This window comes from Borostomias antarcticus (genome assembly GCF_949987555.1).
Source record: "Borostomias antarcticus genome assembly, chromosome: 22".
In the NCBI taxonomy this organism is placed as follows: domain Eukaryota; kingdom Metazoa; phylum Chordata; class Actinopteri; order Stomiiformes; family Stomiidae; genus Borostomias; species Borostomias antarcticus.
Window position 1 is genome coordinate 11,486,535 of NC_140255.1, and position 23,462 is coordinate 11,509,996.

The following is a 23,462-nucleotide window of genomic DNA, read 5'->3' on the forward strand; positions in this document are numbered from 1 at the left end:
TGTGTGTGTGTGTGTGTGTGTGTGTGTAAAAAAGTGGGGGGAAAGTCCAAATTTTCCTCTGTGACTGTTGGTGTCCCTTGTTCTTACAGAAGACTAAGACTACTGACAATGACCGAGATTTCACAGCTCTAAAGACATGCAGGCTCATTTTTTGTTGTAGGCTAAATCATAAAGTTCAAATGTGAATGCTAATAATGATGTGAAACAATGACATCTGGTGGTAGCAGGGAATAGAAATATGTTATTGTAAGAAGAATGCACGTATATTCCAACAGACCACAAAAACGTTTAATTGATCAATTTCGTTTGAAAACCAAAGAGAACGAAACGTGAGCATCATACAGTAATGCAGGTTTTAGACGAATCACACAGAAGGAGTGGTGTGCTAGGACTACGCTCTTGAGAACTCCCACACTGATGGATTAGTGAATTGCTTTTGCAAATCCAATTAGTTGATTCTGTGAGATACATGTTAGCCCACTTCACTCACTGGTGTATTTCCTTATGTTATGTTAAAGTTCCTATCATTGGTAGGCATAGCCTACCTGCCAGCCAGGTGACCTCCACCTCTGTCCTCCTAATCAGGACAGCACACCGACCCGAGACACTGATCGATCCGTCTGTGGGGCGACAACCGATTCGCGGCCGCACGGAAATGCTGAGAGCCTCCTAGCGTGATTGGTGGGCAATGCTTCGAGTTGAATTTTTTTCGCGATTGTGTCCCCGTGTGGGTTAATGGCTCCTCCTGCTACACAGAGAGACAGAGCTGGCACCGATTAGCAATACGGGGGAGCAGTCGGAAAAACACAACTACAGCCGTCATTTTGCTGTTTTCCGTAGCAGTTCGTTGAATGTTTTTTGAGAAATAGGCGGACGGGGTCGTAGTTGGGGGCCGAGTGCTAAACTAGAAGCGGGTGGTCGAGGAAAAGCGTTCTGTTCTTTAATAACCAACTCCTCAAATGAACTCCGTCAGAGCCACCAACAGAAGACCCAGGCGAGTGTCGAGGCCGCGCCCGGTTCAGCCCGAACGAAACAACGCAGAGCGAGGTGAGCCAGGCCGCAGTCCACGCACCGTTTCGGGGGTAACGTGTGAGGGTAACCAGCCTCCATTGCTCCGTGATTTCCAACCGTGGCCTAAGTCTACACTAGGTGACACGGCGTTGTTCACTAGGAAAAGCCGAGGCTTCTTGCTCTATTGCTTAGGCCAGGCCGCGCTTTGTTTGGCTTGAGTGATTGTGGCTAACGCCAGCTACCTGGGAGGTTGGGGTTGGAAGAGTGCATTTGCTTACTGCGTACATGGCTAGCTAGATAGATAGATAGCCCGCTAGCTAGCGCAATAGCCCATGTTGAGACATAATCGAAGGTCTGAATCCAACCCGTCTGTGCCATTATGGTATTGCATTCCCAGCTGTCACTAATGTTTCTGACGGCATACATCTGCGTTGTCTTTTGACTGCCATTTTTGGGGTGTAATGTTAGCCTGCTAGTGTATGATAGTGGCTACCCAGTGTATACACACTGGATGGAGAATAGCTTTGCAGCATTACAGATAGATAGCTACATTCTTGTAGCTGGACGGTGTACTTCTCATTTTAGTAATGAGACACATTGCTTTAGTTAGCTATCTAGCTAACCAGAACTAGAGCTCCTTCCTTGTCGTTTTAGCCCCGGCAGTTCCCACCATCTGGCTAGCGAAGCTAAGGCTCTGTCGCCCGTTTGTTTACACCGCGGATTTACTAGCTACGCAGTTGAGTAAAAAGGCTACTCCGACTGCCTTTTCCTCCATAACCTGCCACCCGGCAGCTGTCATATAATACCAACGTGTGGTCTGTTTTTTTGTGGTGTGTGATGAACGGGTTTAAGCGGCCGGTGCCCAGTCTTGGCTTTAGCGAAGATATGTTTGGTGGTGAACCGGGCAGGGGACCGTAGGGCCCGCATCTGCCATGATCAATCACTAAGCATTGTCTGTCGCCTGCATGCAGGGCCCTGCCGATTTGTCGATACGGCAGAACATTAGCACTGTAAATTCAAAGGTCTGAAACACAAAACGTTTACACTCTCCCCCACTTCAATAGGTTGAGGGAAAGAATGTCAGTGGATTACAGACCAAGCTATAGCTTTACCTCAGTCTCATGCAAATTACCTCAGTAGTCTATGCTGTGGATGTATGAGTGTGTTATTGCTGCAATGTCTGGTCTGGCTTACAGATAGTTCTTCTCATAGTTTGACCTTCTGATTGCATTGATAGGGTGCACGTCTGTCTGTCTGTCTGTCTGTCTGTCACTGTTGTCTGTCTCTGTCTGATTGTGTGTGTATTGTGACTGAGCTGTGTGTGTGTCAGTGTTGTTATGCGTGTTCTTGTCTTTACAGATGAAGAGGCGCCAGCCGCTGAGATGGTCGTGGAGGAGTCCGGTCCAGGAGCACAGAACAGCCCCTACCAGCTCCGTCGCAAGTCGCTGCTGCCCAAAAGAACCGCCTCTGCCACAGCCTCCGCCTGCCCTAGCAAGAGCCCCATGGAGGTCAGACACTGGCTGTGTGTGTGTGTGTGTGTGTGTGTGTGTGTGTGTGTGTGTGTGTGTGTGTGTGTGTGTGTGTGTGAGAGAGAGCAGTATGCAGCGCATACAGTATGTTTTTTAGTATTTGTATGTGATACTGATGCCTCATGTCTCATTACAGGGAGCGTCCACCTCAGCCACAGAACCCTTTGGCCTCCGAGCCAAACGAGCCCGGGTGTCTGGCAAGAGCCATGACCTGCCAGGTATGTGTGTGTGCTGCCTGACTGGGACATAGATTGTCTGATTAATTAATTAATAATTGAAACTGTATGTTAAAAAAGAGTGTACCCCTACAAAAATCACTTTGCTAGAGGTGTTGGCTCTAGCTGGCTGGCATAAAATAACAATGAAGTGTGTGTGTGTGTGTGTGTGTGTGTGTGTGTAGCAGCCCCAGCAGAGCAGTATCTGCAGCAGAAGCTTCCAGATGAGGTGGTGTTGAAGATTTTTTCCTATCTACTGGAGCAGGACCTCTGTCAGGCCGCTTGCGTCTGCAAACGCTTCAGCCAGCTCGCCAACGACCCCATCCTCTGGTCAGTTTTGCACATCCAGACAATATTTCACTGTCACTCTCATTTCAGTAAGAAAGAGGCCTGACTGTGCGTACGTGTGTGTGTGGTGTGTGTGCGTGCGCGCGCGCGCCTTCGCCTTCCAGGAAGCGTTTGTACATGGAGGTGTTTGAGTACACACGTCCCATGATGCACCCTGAGCCCGGCAAGTTCTACCAGGTCAGCCCAGAGGAGTACGAACACCCCAACCCCTGGAAGGAGAGCTTCCAACAACTGGTCAGTGGTCCTGTACATGTGTGCTGCATTCTTGACATGGTCTTTCATGATGTTGATGTGTGTATGATAGTGTTGCTGTGTGTATGATAGTGTTGCTGCGTGTATGCAGTGTTTGTATCTTGACCGTCACGTGTGTGTGTGTGGGGGGGGGGGGGGGGGGGTGAGTGAGGGAGGGAGTTATTGAGGGAACTTTTTTGATAATTATGCGTTTTTTGTAACTGTGTATTGTTTTGCAGTATAAGGGTGCCCATGTGAAGCCTGGCTTTGCAGAGCATTTCTACAGTAACCCAGGCAGATACAAGGGCAGAGAGAACATGCTGGTAAGACCCACATCCAGCTGAGTGTCACTCTGATTAGCAGAATCACGGCCCTAATGGTAAACAGAAGCTGAAACATTTAGTGTGCATTTTGTATTAATGTGTGTGTGTGTGTGTGTGTGTGTGTGTGTGTGTGTGTGTCTGTCTGTCCTGCAGTACTATGACACCATCGAGGACGCATTGGGCGGGGTGCAGGAGGCTCATTTTGACGGCCTGATCTTCGTCCACTCTGGCATCTACACAGATGAATGGATCTACATAGAATCCCCCATTACCATGATAGGAGCAGGTGTGTGTGTGTGCGTGTGTGTGCACGCGGGTGCGTTTTTGTGGCTGTGATTGATACACATAGCGATGGTGTGATTAACTCAACTTCTCTCTCCAGCTCCTGGGAAGGTAGCTGATAAGGTAGTGATCGAGAACACAAGGGACTCTACATTTGTGTTTATGGAGGGATCAGAGGATGCTTACGTGGGATACATGACCATCAGGGTAAACACACACACAGACTCCACCCAAGACGGATGATGATGATGATGATGAGGACGTTTGGTGTGTGACCTGTGAAATGTGTCCTTCCTCAGTTCAACCCTGATGATAAGTCCGCCCAGCACCACAATGCACACCACTGTCTGGAGATCACAGTCAACTGCAGTCCCAACATAGACCACTGCATCATCCGCTCTACCTGCACAGGTAACACACACACACACACACACACACAGTCACACACAGACCGGCTGTTTCCACCAGGCATGTTGTCTTATGTGTTTTTTCCTCTCTGCAGTGGGCTCGGCGGTGTGTGTGAGCGGACAGGGGGCATGTCCGACCATCAAGCACTGCAACATTAGTGACTGTGAGAACGTTGGCCTCTACATCACAGACCACGCACAGGTAAACTCGCAAACACACAAAGCACAAAGTGCCTGCTCTATCTATCTATCTATCTATCTATCTATCTATCTATCTATCTATCTATCTATCTATCTATCTATCTATCTATCTATCTATCTATCTATCTATCTATCTATCTATCTATCTATCTATCTATCTATCATCTATCTATCTATCTATCTATCTATCTATCTATCTATCTATCTATCTATCTATCTCACATCATCTACATACATTTCATCATTTACATTAGTACAGACTATCATCATGATCTGACTGACTGTCTTTCAGGGTATCTATGAAGATAACGAGATCAGTAACAACGCGCTTGCGGGCATCTGGGTGAAAAACCATGGCAACCCCATCATCAGACGCAATCACATTCACCATGGACGAGACGTGGGGGTGTTCACCTTCGACCACGGCATGGTAATCATCCTCTTCCTCCCGTCTCTGACCCCGAAGCCTTAGCACCGCCAGGTCACCCCTGACCTACCTCTCACCTTTTTTTTTTTTTTCTTTAAAAAAAGATGATGATATTTTTAGGGCATTTCTGCTTTATTGGGATAGGACAGTTGAAGGACAGACAGGAAAGGTGGGAGAGAGAGAGAGAGCGAAAGAGAGAGAGAGAGAGAGGGGGGAAGACATGCAGCAAAGGGCATGGGCCTAGCCTTTACACCAAATGCCAAGTCAGAAACGTAGGTGTCATGTTTGATTCAGATCTTAATTTTGAGGCCCATATTAAGAATATGACTAGGACATCTTTTTATCACTTGAGAAACATTGCTAAGGTGAAACCTTTTCTCTCCCAGGCCGACACTGAAAGACTAATGCATGCTTTTATTAGTAGGAGGTTGGATTACTGTAACACTCTGCTATCTGGTCTACCAAAGAAAGCTATTAGTCAACTTCAAATAGTACAAAATGCTGCAGCACGTGTCCTCACTAAGACCAGAAGGAGGGCTCACATCACACCAGTCTTACAATCGCTACACTGATTACCTGTCAGTTTTAGAATAGATTTGAAGATGCTTTTATTATTTTATAAAGCACTTCATAGTCATGCACCTGAATACTGTACATGTCAGGCATGCTTTTAAGATATACACCAAGTAGGTCCCTGAGGTCCTCAGGCACTGAACTTTTAACTGTTCCTGGAGCCAGGACCAAGGGGAGGCAGCCTTCAGTTTTTACACCCCCAGTCTATGGAATACCCTGCCAGAAAACCTAAGAATGGCTGAAACTGTAGAAACTTTTAAGCAAGATCTTAAGACATACCTTTTTAATCTCGCTTTCCTCATGTAGTTTTTAACTGTTTCTTATTTTCTATTTCTCTTTTACCATATATGTTCCGTCCTGTTCCATTTTCTTATTTTATTTTTCTTAATACCAACCATGTTTTTACTTATTCTGTAAAGCACCGTTTGCTACATTTGCTTGTATGAACATGTGCAATATAAATAAAATAGACTTTGACTTGCAGGGTACGCGCCCCAACCCATTGAGCCACTGGGGCGCCCCACCTCTCACCTTTTAACCCCTATGTTCCCCTCCTCCAGGAACTAAATTGGACTAGCTGCATGTTCCCTCTCATTCACCCCCCTCTCGTCCTCCTCCTCTCTCCCTATCTCTCCTTTCTCTGACTGTCTCTCTCTCTTCCCCTCTCTCTCTCTTTCTCTGACTCTCTCCCTCTCTCTATCTCTGTCCCTCTCCCAGGGCTACTTTGAGAGCTGTAACATCCACAGGAACCGCATTGCCGGGTTCGAGGTGAAGGCGTACGCCAATCCCACGGTGGTTCGCTGTGAGATCCACCACGGTCAAACGGGTGGCATCTACGTCCACGAGAAGGGCCGGGGGCAGTTCATAGAGAACAAGATCTACGCCAACAACTTCGCTGGAGTGTGGATCACCTCCAACAGCGACCCCACGATACGGTAGGAGGACATACACACACACGCTACAACAACCATTCTCTCTACTTCCTTTGTCTCTCGGCTTTCTCTCTCTCTTACTTTGTTTCGCTACATGATTGAATGCATCGTTCATGTGTCTAGGGGCAACGCCATCTTTAATGGCAACCAAGGAGGCGTGTACATCTTTGGAGATGGGCGGGGCTTAATAGAAAGTAATGATATCTATGGCAATGCACTGGCGGGAATCCAAATCAGAACCAACAGCTGTCCCATCGTACGACACAACAAGATCCACGATGGACAGCACGGTGGCATCTACGTGGTAAACACACACACACACACACACACACACACACTATAACATGCTTCTCATATCCTAGATGTTATAAATACATGGATGTGTGTGTGTGTGTGTGTGTCTCAGCATGAGAAGGGCCAGGGGGTGATTGAGGAGAACGAGGTGTACAGTAACACCCTGGCAGGAGTCTGGGTGACCACCGGGAGCACCCCAGTCCTCCGCCGGAACCGCATCCACAGCGGCAAACAGGTAGGCCTCGCACACACACACACGCACACACACACACACACACATACACATTCTCTCTCTCTCTCTCACTCACTCACTCACTCACTCACTCACTCACTCACTCACTCACTCACTCACTCACTCACTCACTCACTCTTATCTTCTTTTTCTGTTTCTCTCACTGTCTCTTCTCACATCTCTACAGTTCACACACATACTTTCACTTTCTCGGTTTCTCTCTCCTCTGTCCCTACAGTTGACTGTTGGGTAAAATATGTCTATATGGATTCTTTATGAACATCTCTCTCTCTCTCTCTCTCTCTCTCAGGTCGGCGTGTATTTCTACGACAATGGTCATGGGGTATTGGAGGATAACGACATTTATAATCACATGTACTCTGGTGTGCAGATACGGTAAGAACAGCTCTCATATGCCAGCCAGTGTGTGTGTGTGTGTGTCTCTGTCTGTATGGGTAATACACATTGTTTTATAGTCCAGCCATTATGTGATTGGTCTCCTAACTGTTATGTGATTGATCTCCTATCTCTGTTGTTATGTGATTGGTCTCCTAACTCTTTTATGATTGGTCTCTATCTCTGTTGTTATGTGATTGGTCTCCTAACTCTTTTATGATTGGTCTCTAACTCTGTCGTTATGTGATTGGTCTCCTAACTCTTTTATGATTGGTCTCTAACTCTGTTGTTATGTGATTGGTCTCCTAACTCTTTTATGATTGGTCTCTAACTCTGTTGTTATGTGATTGGTCTCCTGACTCTTTTATGATTGGTCTCTAACTCTGTTGTTATGTGATTGGTCTCCTAACTCTTTTATGATTGGTCTCTAACTCTGTTATGTGATTGGTCTCCTAACTCTTTTATGATTGGTCTCTAACTCTGTTGTTATGTGATTGGTCTCCTAACTCTTTTATGATTGGTCTCTAACTCTGTTATGTGATTGGTCTCTTAACTCTTTTATGATTGGTCTCTAACTCTGTTGTTATGTGATTGGTCTCTAACTCTTTTATGATTGGTCTCTAACTCTGTTATGTGATTGGTCTCCTAACTCTTTTATGATTGGTCTCTATCTCTGTTATGTGATTGGTCTCCTAACTCTTTTATGATTGGTCTCTATCTCTGTTATTATGTGATTGGTCTCCTAACTCTTTTATGATTGGTCTCTATCTCTGTTATTATGTGATTGGTCTCCTAACTCTTTTATGATTGGTCTCTAACTCTGTTGTTATGTGATTGGTCTCCTAACTCTTTTATGATTGGTCTCTATCTCTGTTGTTATGTGATTGGTCTCCTAACTCTTTTATGATTGGTCTCTATCTCTGTTGTTATGTGATTGGTCTCCTAACTCTTTTATGATTGGTCTCTATCTCTGTCGTTATGTGACTGGTCTCCTGACTCTTTTATGATTGGTCTCTAACTCTGTCATGTGACTGGTCTCCTGACTCTTTTATGATTGGTCTCTAACTCTGTCATGTGACTGGTCTCCTGACTGTCCCCTCATGCAGGACGGGCAGCAACCCCAAGATCAAACGCAACAAGATCTGGGGCGGCCAGAACGGAGGCATCCTGGTCTACAACTCTGGCCTGGGCTTCATCGAGGACAACGAGATCTTTGACAACGCCATGGCGGGGGTTTGGATCAAGACCGACAGCAACCCCACGCTGAGGCGCAACAAGATCCACGATGGCAGAGATGGCGGCATCTGCATCTTCAACGGAGGGAGAGGTAACACACACACACACACACACACATTTGCTTTGTCTCTAATGTGAAATGCACATTTAGACACATTTTGTAGAACTGGGCTAAATGTATCATGTCAAATGTTATACAGCCGAAGGTATGAGCCATAAGCCATAATGCTTGTGTATTTAATGTGAGTGTGTGTGTGCGCTTTTGTGTGTGTGTATGTATGTGTAGGCTTGCTGGAGGAGAATGACATCTTCAGGAACGCCCAGGCCGGAGTTTTGATCAGTACCAACAGCCACCCGGTCCTCCGCAAGAACCGCATCTTCGACGGCTTCGCCGCAGGTCAGCGGCGCCCTGAATCCGCAACGCAGCGAGCGTCACGGGACTCCGTCCGACCCCCCCTCCCTCTCTGCGCTCCTAAACCCCCCCCATGTCATTTCCTTGTCTCAGGTATCGAGATCACAAATCATGCAACGGCGACCTTGGAGGGAAACCAGATATTCAACAACCGTTTCGGAGGCCTGTTCCTGGCCTCGGGGGTCAACGTCACCATGAAAGGTAGCCTCACTAGTGGCGTTTCTGGCCAGCGAGCGCAGTGGTTAAAACCTGGCTCAGTTAGCGCAGCGCTCCATCACTCATGGCTTTACCCATAACTAAGAGGAACACGGCAGGAAACCGGAGCCTGGACGTGGCGTTTGTGTTCGTCACGCACCGGATCTCCTCTCATCCTCTTCTCCTCCGCTGACTTCTCCCTTTTATCCTCTCCTCCTCTCCTCTCAGATAATAAGATCATGAATAACCAGGATGCTATAGAGAAAGCTGTGAGCCGAGGACAATGTCTCTACAAGATCTCAAGCTACACTAGTTATCCCATGCACGACTTCTACAGGTACGACGCGCGCGCACGCACACACACACACACAGAATGCCTCGTTCTTCAGACATGCCTAACCGTGTGTGTCTTTCCAGATGTCATACCTGTAATACGACAGACAGGAATGCCATCTGTGTGAACTGCATCAAGAAATGCCACCAGGGCCATGATGTGGAATTTATACGGCACGATAGGTGAGTTTTACACACACACACACACACACACACACACACACACACACACACACACACAGAGAGAGAGAGTTGGTGTGGCACATGACAAGGATTTCCTCACATGTTAATCCGGCACGATAGGTGAGTTACACACACACACACACACACACACACACACACACACACAGAGAGAGTTGGTGTGGCACATGACAAGGATTTCCTCATGTTAATCTCTTCCGTGTGGACGTGTGTGTTTTCCAGATTTTTCTGTGACTGCGGAGCCGGAACATTGTCCAATCCCTGCACACTGGCTGGAGAACCCACCCACGATACAGACACTCTCTACGACTCGGCGCCGCCCATAGAGTCCAACACGCTGCAACACAACTGAACACACACCTCACACATTCACTCAGTGGTGGAAATGGTCCAGTGCAGTAGGGTGTTCCTGGAAACATGCAGATGTGCCACCAAGTCTATCCAGTGCTTTCAGGTGCACTTTACTCTCTAGGTTGTGGGGGATTGTGGGATTGTTTCTGAAGTCCCCAGCTTCTACATGTGACCAACCTCCGGGTTGAGTAGACATATCGCTTACACTATCACCAACAAGCTTTGACGATGGATATTTTTGTCAAGAGCGAACATTTGAGCTAACATTTATAACTTCATTTTCTTATTGTTCTTGGGTAAATATATATATATATATATATATAAAAAAAAGCAGGAAACAACCGTTTAGCTCTTGAGGTTGCAAAAAAGAAATCCCGGGCGTGCATGACCCACAGATCCATTAGCAGGGTCCACCCGCTGGCTTCCAGACATCTCCACCACTGTCAACTCACTTAGCCCACGCACGCACGCACACACACTCACATGCTGACAAACTGCAGTCCTACAAACATTCACACGACACATAGTGTCACACATACACGCACGCGCACACACGCACACACTCTCTCTCAAGAGTTGCAGCCATAAGGACCCAGAGAGACTTTGTGTTTGTGGTGCTCTCAGATGGGCGGGCCACAAGAAGCAGCCCCCCCCCACCCCCCCTTCCCCAGGCTCGCAGAGACAGACTGATGTGCCACGAGACTCCACTAGCCAAACCCTGGAGCTCAGAGGACAAACTGACTCACACAGAAAGGCCACATGAGATTCCTCACTCAAGCATTTCTTAACAGAAGTCTTCGGACGGGGAAACGGCAGGACCCAACAAAACAAGAGAGAGCGGCCAGTCAGGAGGGCGGCCAACAAGACTCTTCCCTGTGTGACCAGCGGTCCCACCTTCTCTCTAGACAGGAAGTGTGTTGTCCTGCCCACCCCCCCTGGAGGAGCACACTTCTTGTTGAGAGGACCTGCCGTCCCCAAGGCTGCCATGGCAGTTGTAGCCAGGCGATGGACGGACAGGCCGACTCAGCTCTGGTGTGCGTGGATAGAGTGAGACTGTGATGGAGCACTGCGTCCGTTTCTTTTCTTTTGTAATATGTTATTCTGATCAACAGATATGATTTAATGCTTTCTCATGTAGTTTTGTATTTTCAAGCAAAAATCTGACTGTATTTGAATGTCTTTTATTTTATTATATATTATAATTATTAATTTTCTTTGGTTAGAACTCCCCTTCTCCCTGTCCAGGCTGACTGCAGTAGCTTGCTGTTCCGGTGGTAATAGTTCTTTCTGTGAAAGAGAAACTCGTTTAACACTAAGAACCCTCTCCAGTTTATTAGCTAAAGGCAGGTGGAGGAACTCCACAGTTGTAAAAAGGTTTGTGTGTATGTGTGGTTGTGTAACTGTGAATGTAGTGTATGCTGTGTGTGGTATGGACCTGTGTATCAGTTCATGCAGTCAGTGTTGCTGGAGAGGGTTATGAGGCGTCAGGGCCTCAAACTGGAACACAGACGTACATCTGCAGCCCCCCCCCCTCCCCTCTGTGTATCGTGGTGACTGTGGCTCCTCATGCGGCCTGAATCGTATGCATGTACCATAACATCTAGACTTAATATATTGTGAAGTATTCAATAACCATTATGTAGATGCTAGTTGGAATTCAAAAAGGGGTTTAATTTCCTAGAAAGAAAAAAAAAAAACAGGAAAAGTAATTTCTAAGAAAATAAAACTTTATTAGATCAACGGTGTGTGTGTGTGATTTTCCCTCTGCCTGTGATACAGATGAAGTCTGTTCATGATCAGATGTCAGCTGGAAGAACCCAGAGCAGGTGAAAGCTTTATCCACATCCAAACAAAATCTAAGGCATAATGAATTTATTTCAAATATTTTATTGAAAATGACAGGCTTCCAAAAACTGCAAAAGAAAAACAAGGAAAAGGTATCTTAAGTGTTAATCTGATGTACATGAATTCTAAACCCTCTATACTTTATCACAGCATATTATGGTGTGTTGCGATGGCTCCGAAGTGCCTGCGTTAGCTCGTCTCAGTCTGCGGTGGGGGGGGCGGAGCGAGCCAACATCTGAGTGATGTACGGGTTGTTGTGGGCGACAAGCTCCTCCTTCATCTTCCTCAGTTCCGCCTTCACCTCCTCGTCCGTCATGGTGGCGGCTGGGAGAGATTTCACTTCCTCCAAGAACGCCTGGATTAACCCCTCACCTTCCTGGCGAAGAGAGACAGGAGTTAGTGGTGCGAGCCAGATCAAACAGACACTCTCTTGCCTAAGCAGTTCTTCTTCAGCTACAACATCTGTATCCCAAACTGAAGCACATGAAGTAGAGTTTGGGGTTTCATTTTATTAACCTTTATTTGTACAGGAAAATAAATCTAAGACCCAGGGTCTCATTTACAAGAGACCTGTTCAGGGTCGAGTTATAGACGGGGCGCACAAAACAAAACATTAAAGTGGTCGATGCAAAAGTGCATGAATGAAAGACGGAATAAAATCTGATAAGCTACACGTGCAAATTCCCATACTCTCTAGTTTTCCTAAATGTGACGTCAAAACAAAGCCTCTGTGATGGCCAGGCACCATACACATACCAACACAGGCCACCCAGTCAGCCCTACCTGCTTCTCCCTGCAGCGTCTCTTGGCATCAGGCCCCTCCCCCTGCTCAGACTCCTCCCCCACCCACTCCTGGAACTCCTCCAGCTCCGCCGCCTTCTCCTTCGCCATGGCAACCACCGCTGCAGGGAAGCACGCCATCTCCGCCACGTGGATCCCGAAACTCTGATCACACACACCTACACACAGAAAATTAACAATCTCAGAGAAAATTATTCTGATGTGTGCATGTGTGTCTATGGAGTGTGATCCAGCGCAACACGCCGCATACCTGCTACGTATAAAGCGTGTGTATGCGTGTGGTGTGTGTAGGCGTACATTGGCTATTTCCTTCAATTCAGTTGTTTGACTATGTTGATAGTCAACTTGTGTAATTGTAGTTATTAAAAATAAACAAGTTTAACATGGTGAATCATAGTAATGTTGAAAAAAGCAGGGGAGACGTAACGTTATCACACATCTAGCTAAGGTGGCAGAGTCAAGAGGCAACCTGATCACTAGATGTCTAGCTAGCTGATTACATTTGAAGAATCCAGTTGCGCTTGGCTGTTAAGGGATGTGAATGTGACATCCTCACAAAACTAGCAATGCTTAGTCGATCGGCACCAGCTGTGTCAAACCCAGCAAGTCACTACTTTCCAAAGATGATGCTGTGTACAGACATGTGTTTCAAATGACACTTTTCTATATTATTTAGCCATAACATTGTGTACAAAACTAGCTGATTCTCCAGTATGTACCAGTCCAGCTGCACTGCAAGCAGGGACGTGTCAGCCAAATGTGCCATACAGTAGCAGATTGGGATTCTGTATCCTGGACTTTATGGAAAAGACTGATTTATTCAGTTTATATTGAGGAAATTGTACAGTGACGTGCTTTTGCTATCTACACTCAGTATTTAAAGAATTAACAAGTTATATAATGGTCAAGGCTGTTCATCGTAGCGACTGGAAAATGTAATGCGACGTGTGGTGCAGCACACTAAAATGTGACATGCGCCCCACATACGCCTGCCTATTCGCTTGCCTAAAACTAGACCTGGTGCTCAGGGAGCACAGACCTCCACCCACGAATGCATTACTTAGCCTGTGCGCGTGCAGGCTTGGCATTCCTGCATTCGTTAGATCGAGATTTTTATGCCAGTCTAAACCCTCTGTCTCTCTGACCGTCCCACGTCGAGATATGGCCGTTTCAATTCCCCCCCCCTTGATAATGAATGGGAGGAATTTTTCACTCCGGAGCCCAAGTCTCGTGGCTCCTGGATCCACCCTATGATTTGGATCTGCTCCAAAATTTAATGGGTTCTAAATTGGCCCATGCTACATCCCTCCACAGAGTTTCATGAAACGCAATATGGTAGTTTTTGTGAAATTCTAGTCCAGAAAATGAAGAGGTGAGTGGCTGGCCTGGCTGTGTTTGGGCAGCTCGTGGACCCGCCCCATGATTTGGGTCCGCACCAAAAATGTAATAGGTTCTGTTGGCCCATGCTACCCCCTTCACCAAACAAGCATGAATGTGCCAGGCGCTAGTGAGGCCTTAGTTCGCTGGCATGGATTACACCCCATAGTGTGTGTTTGTGTGTGTGTGTACACACTCACCTGGTTTGACCCGGTAGAGCATGGTGAGTGTGTGTTGCGAGGTGAGCGCTGTGACGTGTAGATTGTGTACTGTGGGATGGTGGGTAGCCAGCGCTGTCAGCTCGTGGAAGTGAGTGGCGAACAGGCAGAAGCAGTTGATCTTGGATGCTATGTGTTCACTGATAGCCCAGGCTAGACCAAAGCCATCGTACGTCGATGTGCCTCGGCCCAATTCATCAATTATGATCAGGGAGTCCTGGGTGGCAGAACTAGAGAGAGAGATCAGATAACATGGTTATCTTTGAATTTATTTGGTTCTAGTTGTTGTTTAAATTGATTTGTTTTAAATGTTAATTTAATGATTTTGTGTACATTGTTTTAGACTTGTGTTAAGCACCTTTAGATTTAATTGTATTTCATAGTATTTTAAAATGTGCTATATAAACAAAATCCATTATTATTATTATTAACACGCTCCACAATTTAAGGGCTCATATTCATCTTTATCCATGGAAAAGTAAGTCTGATCTACTGGATCTGTGTGTGTGTCTATATATTATGTATAAGTACCGTAGGATGGCAGCGGTCTCCAGCATCTCAGACATAAAGGTGGACACACCCTTCACCTGGCTGTCCCCTGCCCCCACGCGTGCCAACACGCTGTCAATCACACTCAGCTCCGCTTTATCGCAGGGCACGAAGCAGCCAATCTGCGCCATCAGAGCGATCACGCCGACCTGGCGGATGAACGTTGACTTGCCGCCCATGTTTGGACCTGGAAGGGAGAGAAACAGTCAAGGGGGATTTTCGTAAAGATGTGTGCATGTCTGTGTTATACTGCACCTGTGATGATGTAGAAGGTCTTCTCCTCCTCGCTGAAGTGGATGTCGTTGGGGATGAAGGAGGTGTCGGCGTCCGTCTCCATGCAGGGGTGTCTGGCCTGATACAGCGACAGCCGCCGCCGGCCCGGCTCCAGGAGGCGCGGCCGGACGTAAGGCACGGGCGCCGAGACCGACGCCACGGCGAAGCTCACCGCCGCATCCAGCAGGGCTATGACGTCGCTCAGAGTCTGAAGAGGGTCCACGTAGCCTGTGGGGGTCGGGGGAGAGGGGGCGGCGTCAGAGGAAAACTTCAACCAACTGAAGCTGTGGTAAAGGTGCGCGCCCGCTCACCTGAGGCAATGCTGATGATCTCCTTGACGATAGCGTTCTGAGCCTCCTCATACTCCGCTCTGTTTTTCTTGTACTCCTCATTCAAAGAGCTCAGTTTACTGCGCACGCATACACACACATAGTAGCTGAGTTACTGAGAGAGAGAGAGAGAGAGAGAGAGAAAAGTGGAGAGTGTGTGTGTTTGTGTGTGTGTGACAGAATAAGAGTGAATTTCAGACGGAACAGAGGAGTGTTCAGTAAAGCGAGAGAGCATGGGGAGAGAGAAGCAGGGAGCGAGGGAGGGAGGGAGAGACAGAGAGAGGGAGGAGAGAGAGAGAGAGAGAGAGCGCAAAATACAGACACAGACCTGTTTGTAAAGCGTACTCCGTTCTTCTGGACGTCGAGGGTCGTAAACTTCTTATTGTTCCTCAGACTCTTCTCCTCTTTACACGTGACCCTCAGGTAGTAGCCCAGCACAGCGTTAGACTCGAGCTTCACTGTCTTACCAGCATCCAGACCTAACACACACACCCGCATGGTTTGTTTGTGCATGGCGCGTATGTGTGCATGTGTATCAGGGTGTGTGTGTGTGTGTGTGTACCTAGTTCTCTGGCTGCACTAGACAGTATTGCCTGCATGCTCTTCTCCAGGGAGTCCATGGTCTCTCTCAGCTCGCTTAGCACTGGGTCGAATGACGCCTTAACTAAGAATTCATGGTGGTCCACCTGCATGCACACACACACACTTTACTTTTGCCTTCATTTCTGCTGGTAAAGAACAGTCCATGTCCAACAAATTCAAAAGCCTTGTGGCAACAGTATCTGGGGAGATATATTCCACACAAATTATGGTTGAAATATTTGAGACTCATGTCTCATAGTCATATATGATTATTACAAATAAACTCTGGCATGTATAGCCTAGACCAAGGGTCTACAATTAATGTTATTGCATGGTATTTGCACAAGCCTCTCGTTTTTATATTGTATCTTGTATTGCACTGCATTTTGTAGTTGCATTTGCACTGTTCTGTCCTGTCCTGCACCCTGTCCTATATCATCTTCAGCGTATGCCTTAACCCTAGTCAAAGTCCTAGTATGTGTGTATACCATGTACATGGCGAATAAACCGATCTTGAATCTTGTATAAAACTTCCGGACGTCTTCTGATAACAGATATGGCCAAGACATGTTTCAGCTGCAGGACAGCGTACACACCTGGTTCATGTCCAGCGTGGTCTCGATCATCTCCTGGTACTTCTTGAAGTCTACCTCCAGGTCTCTGAGAGGGGAGAGGAACACTGCCTCCAGCAGCACCTGGTGACTTCCTATAAAACAGGAAGGAACACAAAGCAGGTCTTACTGGTTCAATTTAGACCTTTTGATCTTTACATTACATTGTCATTTTATCCAAAGCGACTTCGTCAGTAAGACTTCAATAAGTCACGTGACCCCAGTAGTCAGTCCTAAAACAATGGGCCTCATTCACTGTTTTTACAAAGACATTTCTTCATAAACCCCACTTACGAAGTTTCCACAAAGATTCTGGCATTCACCACTGTTCTCATGTGGGATTTGTTCGTAGCCAAGAACAGAATCTACAGTATAAACAATGAAGAGCAGTGTTGAGTATAATTCAGTGCGGACAATTGTTTGTGCAAAATCAATGGTGATTGCGTATACTTCAATCTTACAGTTGTATAATATTATAGGATTGGAATAAAATCATATTTGTACTCTCTTTTAATAATTGTTGTCATTATTTTACAAAGCGCGAGTGCCGTCTTTCCAATAATAGCTGATTTACCGGTCCAGCTCAACCCTTCTCTGGATACAACGTCCACTGAACAAGTAGGCTAATAGCATCTTTGTGTTATTTCATATCCACTATTAGACGCTACTAAATATGACAAGTGGAGTCGGGTGCTCCACCGTCTTTAGATATTCGCTTGACAATGCTTGACTTCGGTCTCAACTTTTCTTTTCAATTTCTGTGTATGATTGTGTCACAGGTTTCACTGTGTCGCACACTTCCACCCTCGCCTATCCATTTTGTACATTTTGTAAACTGTAAGCTATTGTATATATTGTACATTTCGTATGATTGGATTGGATCTCGGGTCCTCTGACTTTCTGCAACTCAGAACGCCGTCTTAACCATTATGCCCTGAAAAGAGAGTGATTTGGGGGTGCGGGTGGCCGGTTTTCATACGGAGGACTGACATGTGCAGGTGAACGAGAATGCGCTTTCAATTCACGAAACAATGGCATTCATCATTAGAAGATGGCTGGGAACAATTCTGCAGTTTACAAACACGTTCATGAATCTGACAGACGTTTCTTGGGACAGTTCTAAGGAAGTTCAAGAACAAATTTAAGAACTTAGAAGGATATCATTGGTGAATAAGGCCTAATGTTGCTACAACAGTGTTTATCTCACACCTAGGCCAAATCAGAATGCCAAAACTATTTAATTTATATTCAGGATCCTCCCTGTCGCTGAGACATGAAAATGATTCAACTTTGATCCTGTCGTCAGTCACGTCCGTTGCCGTGGTTACTTGACAGCACAGCTTGTGCAGGCTAGTTCTAAAGTTCCTCAACAGAATGTTGGCTTTTGTTTGGAACTCAGGGGTTGTGTTTTTCCTGTATTTACATGATACCAGTCAGAACGTCATGCTCCGATAATTTACAATCTTCATAGTAATATTGTAACAGCCTCCTGTGTGAGTGTGGATGTGTGCGTGTGTGTGCGTGCAGTGTGTGTGTATATGTGTGTGTGTGCATGCGTGTAGGTGTGTGTGTGTGCATGCATGTAGGTGTGTGTGTGGATGTGTGTGTATGTGTGCGGATGTGTGGATGTTTGTGTGTGTCTATGTGTGTGTCTCACCACAGTATCTCTCCAGGGCCAGTAGGAGGGCAGGGATCTGGTTGACAGCTTGGTAACCACGGTAACAGTCCTGCAGCGTGGCTGAGCGGCGATGGAACTTTTTAGCCAATCGGTGAAGATCAGGAAAGCGCCTGAGCAAGTCCTCCTGACAAGTCTGCCTAAGCTCAGCGTCACACACAAAACTCTCTACCAGGTCCAGCCTACACAGAAACAGACAAATACACACAATAGAGGATATACCACATTCTTGACTGATTCGTTTTTAGAGAATAGGTAGGCACCGCGGCTGCAATCACATTCCACAAACAAGGTAGAGAGCACAGACACACAATGATCACTGGTGAGTTCAGCCCAAAAAAAACGTTTGTTTTGCTATGCTTTCCAGGTTGAACGACACGTTTTCTCTGTGTTACCCAATCAGCAGTGTCCCAACACACCGCCGTTTAACGTTTGCTACATTTTGTCGGGGCTGAAGTTCAACTCGCCCCAGCTGTAAGCTTTGCATGACAAAAAAAACCTCTGAGCCTTTACTCTGATTGGCCGTGGTAACGCGCCAGCGCGAGAACTTGAATGTGAAGACAAGCCAGCCGAATACCTTGTACATAGCCGCTAAAAAAATGTTTTTGAAGGCACCTGCTGCCGGCCAAAAACAACAGAAAAAAGAATCCCCCTTTCACAAGAAGCACTGCGCGATAATGACAGGGAGTATGAAAAACAACAAAAGAGAGTTTTCCAGCCTCACTGGCCAGATTGCTGGTCTTGGCTAGGGTATGATGAGGAGAAGGGAGAAGTATTTTGCAAGCTTCGCCGATCTATGCCATCGTATGCAGACAAGTGAGTGAAAACATTAGACAGCTCTTAAGTGAAATAGCTAGCTAACTAGCTAACATTGGGGCCAGTAACTTTGAAAATCAAATTCAACTGTATGTCAAGCCATGAATGCAGTATATCCTCTAGCGACTACGACTACATGCTAGTATTGAGGCTACTACTACAGAGGCTAGTATTGAAGCTACTACTACAGAGGCTAGTATTGAGGCTACTACTACAGAGGCTAGTATTGAGGCTACTACTACAGAGGCTAGTATTGAGGCTACTACTACAGAGGCTAGTATTGAGGCTACTACTACAGAGGCTAGTATTGAGGCTACTACTACAGAGACTAGTATTGAGGCTACTACTACAGAGGCTAGTATTGAGGCTACTACTACAGAGGCTAGTATTGAGGCTACTACTACAGAGGCTAGTATTGAGGCTAGTACTTCAGAGGCTAGTACTGAGGCTAGTACTACATAGGCTAATATTGATGCTACATTACTACTGCAGAGGCTAGAATTGATGCTACTACTACAGAGGCTAGTATTGGGGCTACTACTTCAGAGGCTAGTATTGGGGCTACTACTTCAGAGGCTGGTATTGCATTGATGGAGACTCCCTTCTCCACACACCCTTACCTCTCTTCTATCCGGTTCTTGTCCATAAGCGGCTGTTTGATCCACTGGTTGACCAAGCGCTGGCCCTGGGGAGTGCGGCACTTATTCAGCAGTCCAGCCAATGAGTGAGCACCGCTGGTGTCGTCAGGGGAACCCTGGGGGCAAAAAATCAGAAGAGAACATCACAGGACTGACAGGTTACCATGCATTTTCCCCCAGATGCTGTGCAAAGCAAAAGACAGGGTGCGGCGTCTGACCTGGAAGAGGTTGAGGGCCTGGACCGCAGCGTTGTCCAGTCGCATGTACTGGCCCAGCTCCAGGGTGGTCAAGCTGAAGGAGCTGAAGCTGGACTCGTCTGAGAGCAGCTCCAGGTAACGCACCACCGCTGCCAAGCATGACATAGCCACCTGGAGACACACACAAAAACATATTTTCATATTTCCACAGAACAGAGGCCTTTGGTACTGTGTGTGTGTGTGTGCGTGCGTACCTGTTTGTCTAGCTCCGGCAGTGTGTTACTGGCGACAGTGTCTCCTCTCTTGGCTCGGAGCAGCCTGTTGAGGTCCTGTACCATGTCCTTACTGTTGAACTCTGCTCTCTTCCTGTCAGAAACCAGTACACCGCCACGCTGCACCACCTTCTCACACACACACACACAATTGCAATTATTTTAACGTCACAATATTTTCTCAACCATCTTATTTGGCTAGCAACTGTCGGCGATGGACGATGACATCGTTCATTGGCCCAACCATAGTCAGAATTATTCACGGCTGTTATTGGTTAAATGATTAACCGTTAACATCCCTCACACACACTCAAACATCGTTTACTCGCATTCACAGGCAATTAGACACTGACATAATTTGCACATACAGTACACGCAAACACACACGCCACACTCACACTGCAAAAGTATGATGACAGACTGACTGACACACACACACACACACACACACACACACACACACACACACACACACACACACACACACACACACCTGTCGTAGCTTGGCTGTGTCCGTGCTGTTGTCCCCCTGGGGTAGCAGACACTCCTTGGGGCTAAGCTGTACCAGGAGAGACTCCAGGTTCGAGAATGTCTCGCTGTCTGGAAACTCGCACACTCCCATGGTCCTTAGAGCTGCGTCCACGTAGCCCACGCCCACCACACGCTGCCCATCACTCCCCACAGACAACCGCACGCCCACAATCCCGGCACAGCCCTCTCCCCCTGCACCTCCTCCAAACAGAATCTCCTCGAACTGGCTCAGATTTCCTGGTGATGCCTGGAACAGAGAAATAGAGATTTTAAACAGACACAAATAGGCGAGGGATAGTACTGTGGTGATAAGTCCATGAGTCACTGAAGCTGCAGAAGCAGTGTGTGGCTCCAGTACTACATGGGGGTGATGATCAGTGGTTGTGGTAGGAGGAGCTAATTACCTTGAACTCGATCCTCCAGTCATGGTCTCTGCTGGTCTTGGCGTGGTTTTTGTACACCTCCACTCTGTACTGCCGAACCAGCAACAAGTCTCTTACAAACGCCTCGAAGTTCAGTTTGCTCAGGACAACACTCTCCAATTTACGGCTCCCTGATAAACATATACACACACAGTCGAATATTGTGATAACTAACGTAAATTAGCGCTGGCTATCTAGTTTTGCAAGCATTTAAGACAAACATCAGCAGTCGTAGCTCCTGCCCACATCACCCGCAGTGAGCCATGCAGAGCAGTGGGTTCGCTGATGTACAACAAAGTGTTTAGTTAGCGGTGGCTAGCTAGCAAACTAGTAGTTGAAAGCTGTCGCTAGCTAACGTTACCTGCACCCAGATTTTTGATGACTCCATTCGTCTTGAAAACCTCCTTTGCAGCAAATGCAGCGTCTTTCCCGTGCACTGTGTAATAATCACTGCGGTCGAATATTCTAAATGTAGTGTCTGGTTTCTCCGACATAGAGAAATAAAAGTTGAGAAATCCATGTTCGGCTGCACTATCCATAGACAGATTCTGCTTTGGTTGCACCGCCATGCTGGAATCTCCCGCCGCCGACAGTGGGAACACAGGAAATTACGTTATCGAATACAGGGAATTACGTAATCGAATCCTCCCCTTCCGGTGCATTGAAAACGGAGAGCACAGTATTGTATATGTATCTTTTTTTAATCTTTTTTTTTCATGGTATATATTTTCTATAAATTTCACCATTCATCCATCCATCCATCTTCATCCAATTATAGGGTCGGGTTGCGGAGGCAGTAGTTCCAGCAGGGGGTGTTGTAGGCTAAATTACGATGGGTCTTGTTGCCTGGACACATCAGTTCCAATGCTTCCAAAGCTAATCCTGCACAGATAGCCAGTTAACTCATGAGCTCACAACAACAGTGGCTAAAGCAGTTACACTGATGATTCCTGTAACCATCCATCATCATCCGCTTATCTGGGGTCGGGTCGCGGAGGCAGCAGTCCCAGACATCCCTTTCTCTAGCAGCATCAACCAGCTCTGCCCTGTAATACTAGTTTAACTAGGATCAATCATTCATAATACTGGTTTAACATGGATCAATCATTCATAATACTTAAATAGTTGATAGGGGAGGCAGATCCACCTAAGCTACATCTGTCCAGCAAACTCAGAAACAACAGATGACTCAGAGACAATGTTATATAGAATATATGATGCAAATTATATTAGAGCTTAATAGATGACATAATTATACAATAATATATTATGTCATATATGCTAATATAGGCTACTGTATACACCATACTGTACATACCAGTTAGTAAATATGCAAGACACTTGCAGCATAATACAAACTTTTGAACATAGTAGTGTTATACAAAACATAACGATAGCAACATAAATAGATTTATATATATTTATATTCCTCTTATTAGTGTCCGGCTGGGGGGGTGTTTGTAAACATAGCCAGATGATGAGACGCGTCGGGGCGATACAGCTACAGACTGGTGGTAAATCTTCATCATCATCATCATGATCCAAAATAAAAATTAGCTAGTCCATCATCTTAGACTCCATAGGCTGTGCAAATGTGTTAAGGTACAAACAGACTTTTGAAAGACTATTAACATCAATATAGATCGCATGATCTAACAAACTAATACGTGGCAAACAACGGCAATATGTCAAGAGTTACACACGTTTATGCATCAGTATTGTCATATCATATTATTTTGATTATTGTAGTGTATACACATATAATCAGGTTGCATATTAGATTTACATCTTTGTACAGTTAAACTGGGTCATTCGGTCTCTGTCTCGTCATCTAATATCTATGGTAGTCCTATAGATCTGCTGTCTATGGTAGTCCTATAGAACTGCTGATGGGATTTACCCAACTATACTAGCTACTCTATACCACAGTAACGCGCGTACTTCCACAATCCCAGGGAAATCCCATCAGAATGTTCAACTGATTTCGCGGGCCCATATAGATTTGTATCCATGGTAACTATATCAGTTCGAAAAATTATTTATTTATCCAGGCATCTTAGTTTTATCAGTTTCATTATAGCGGAGCAGGTTATATTTGCTCGTATGTGGTATTTATTTTGTTCACAAGTTCGTGATCGTACAGCCAGGCTACAGAGCTCCAGGAACCCCTATGCCAAGCCGAGCTGCATCACATTGT

The 23,462-nt window shown here is 46.2% G+C and overlaps 2 protein-coding genes across 3 annotated transcripts; one reads left to right on the forward strand and one right to left on the reverse strand.

Annotated features, from left to right (window-relative positions):
• Window positions 1-778: 778 nt before the first annotated feature.
• Window positions 779-11,791, forward strand: LOC311324022 (F-box only protein 11-like). 2 transcript variants are annotated; one of them, XM_084456386.1, is made up of 21 exons: window positions 779-1,047; window positions 2,371-2,519; window positions 2,677-2,758; window positions 2,941-3,085; window positions 3,208-3,337; window positions 3,574-3,657; window positions 3,811-3,943; window positions 4,040-4,146; window positions 4,239-4,350; window positions 4,442-4,548; window positions 4,840-4,977; window positions 6,265-6,482; window positions 6,603-6,783; window positions 6,886-7,008; window positions 7,316-7,401; window positions 8,508-8,728; window positions 8,924-9,034; window positions 9,143-9,250; window positions 9,473-9,581; window positions 9,662-9,760; window positions 10,001-11,791. In XM_084456386.1, the coding sequence occupies exons 1-21, from the start codon at window positions 960-962 to the stop codon at window positions 10,128-10,130; spliced, it is 2,661 nt and encodes an 886-aa protein (XP_084312512.1). In that variant the 5' UTR covers window positions 779-959; the 3' UTR covers window positions 10,131-11,791. The 2 variants fall into 2 exon arrangements, with proteins under 2 accessions (XP_084312512.1, XP_084312513.1); XM_084456387.1 differs by having other exon boundaries at window positions 2,944-3,085.
• Window positions 11,792-12,112: 321 nt separating this feature from the next.
• On the reverse strand, window positions 12,113-21,834 carry msh2 (mutS homolog 2 (E. coli); the record flags this gene model as incomplete). The annotated part of the gene is made up of 16 exons (XM_084456391.1): window positions 12,113-12,350; window positions 12,758-12,933; window positions 14,353-14,600; window positions 14,902-15,106; window positions 15,175-15,420; window positions 15,504-15,601; window positions 15,850-16,000; window positions 16,084-16,207; window positions 16,700-16,809; window positions 18,372-18,571; window positions 19,826-19,959; window positions 20,062-20,211; window positions 20,295-20,441; window positions 20,806-21,090; window positions 21,248-21,396; window positions 21,627-21,834. The coding sequence occupies 16 exons, from the start codon at window positions 21,832-21,834 to the stop codon at window positions 12,174-12,176; spliced, it is 2,808 nt and encodes a 935-aa protein (XP_084312517.1). The 3' UTR covers window positions 12,113-12,173.
• Between the last annotated feature and the right edge of the window lie 1,628 nt (window positions 21,835-23,462).

Excerpts from the sequence above, each read along its gene's own strand:
- LOC311324022 (XM_084456386.1), top strand. The coding sequence starts at position 960 with ATGAACTCCGTCAGAGCCACCAACAGAAGACCCAGGCGAGTGTCGAGG. Across the intron at positions 2,759-2,940 it reads CAAGAGCCATGACCTGCCAG|CAGCCCCAGCAGAGCAGTAT; the intron begins GTATGTGTGTGT and ends GTGTGTGTGTAG. Across the intron at positions 9,761-10,000 it reads GAATTTATACGGCACGATAG|ATTTTTCTGTGACTGCGGAG; the intron begins GTGAGTTTTACA and ends TGTGTTTTCCAG.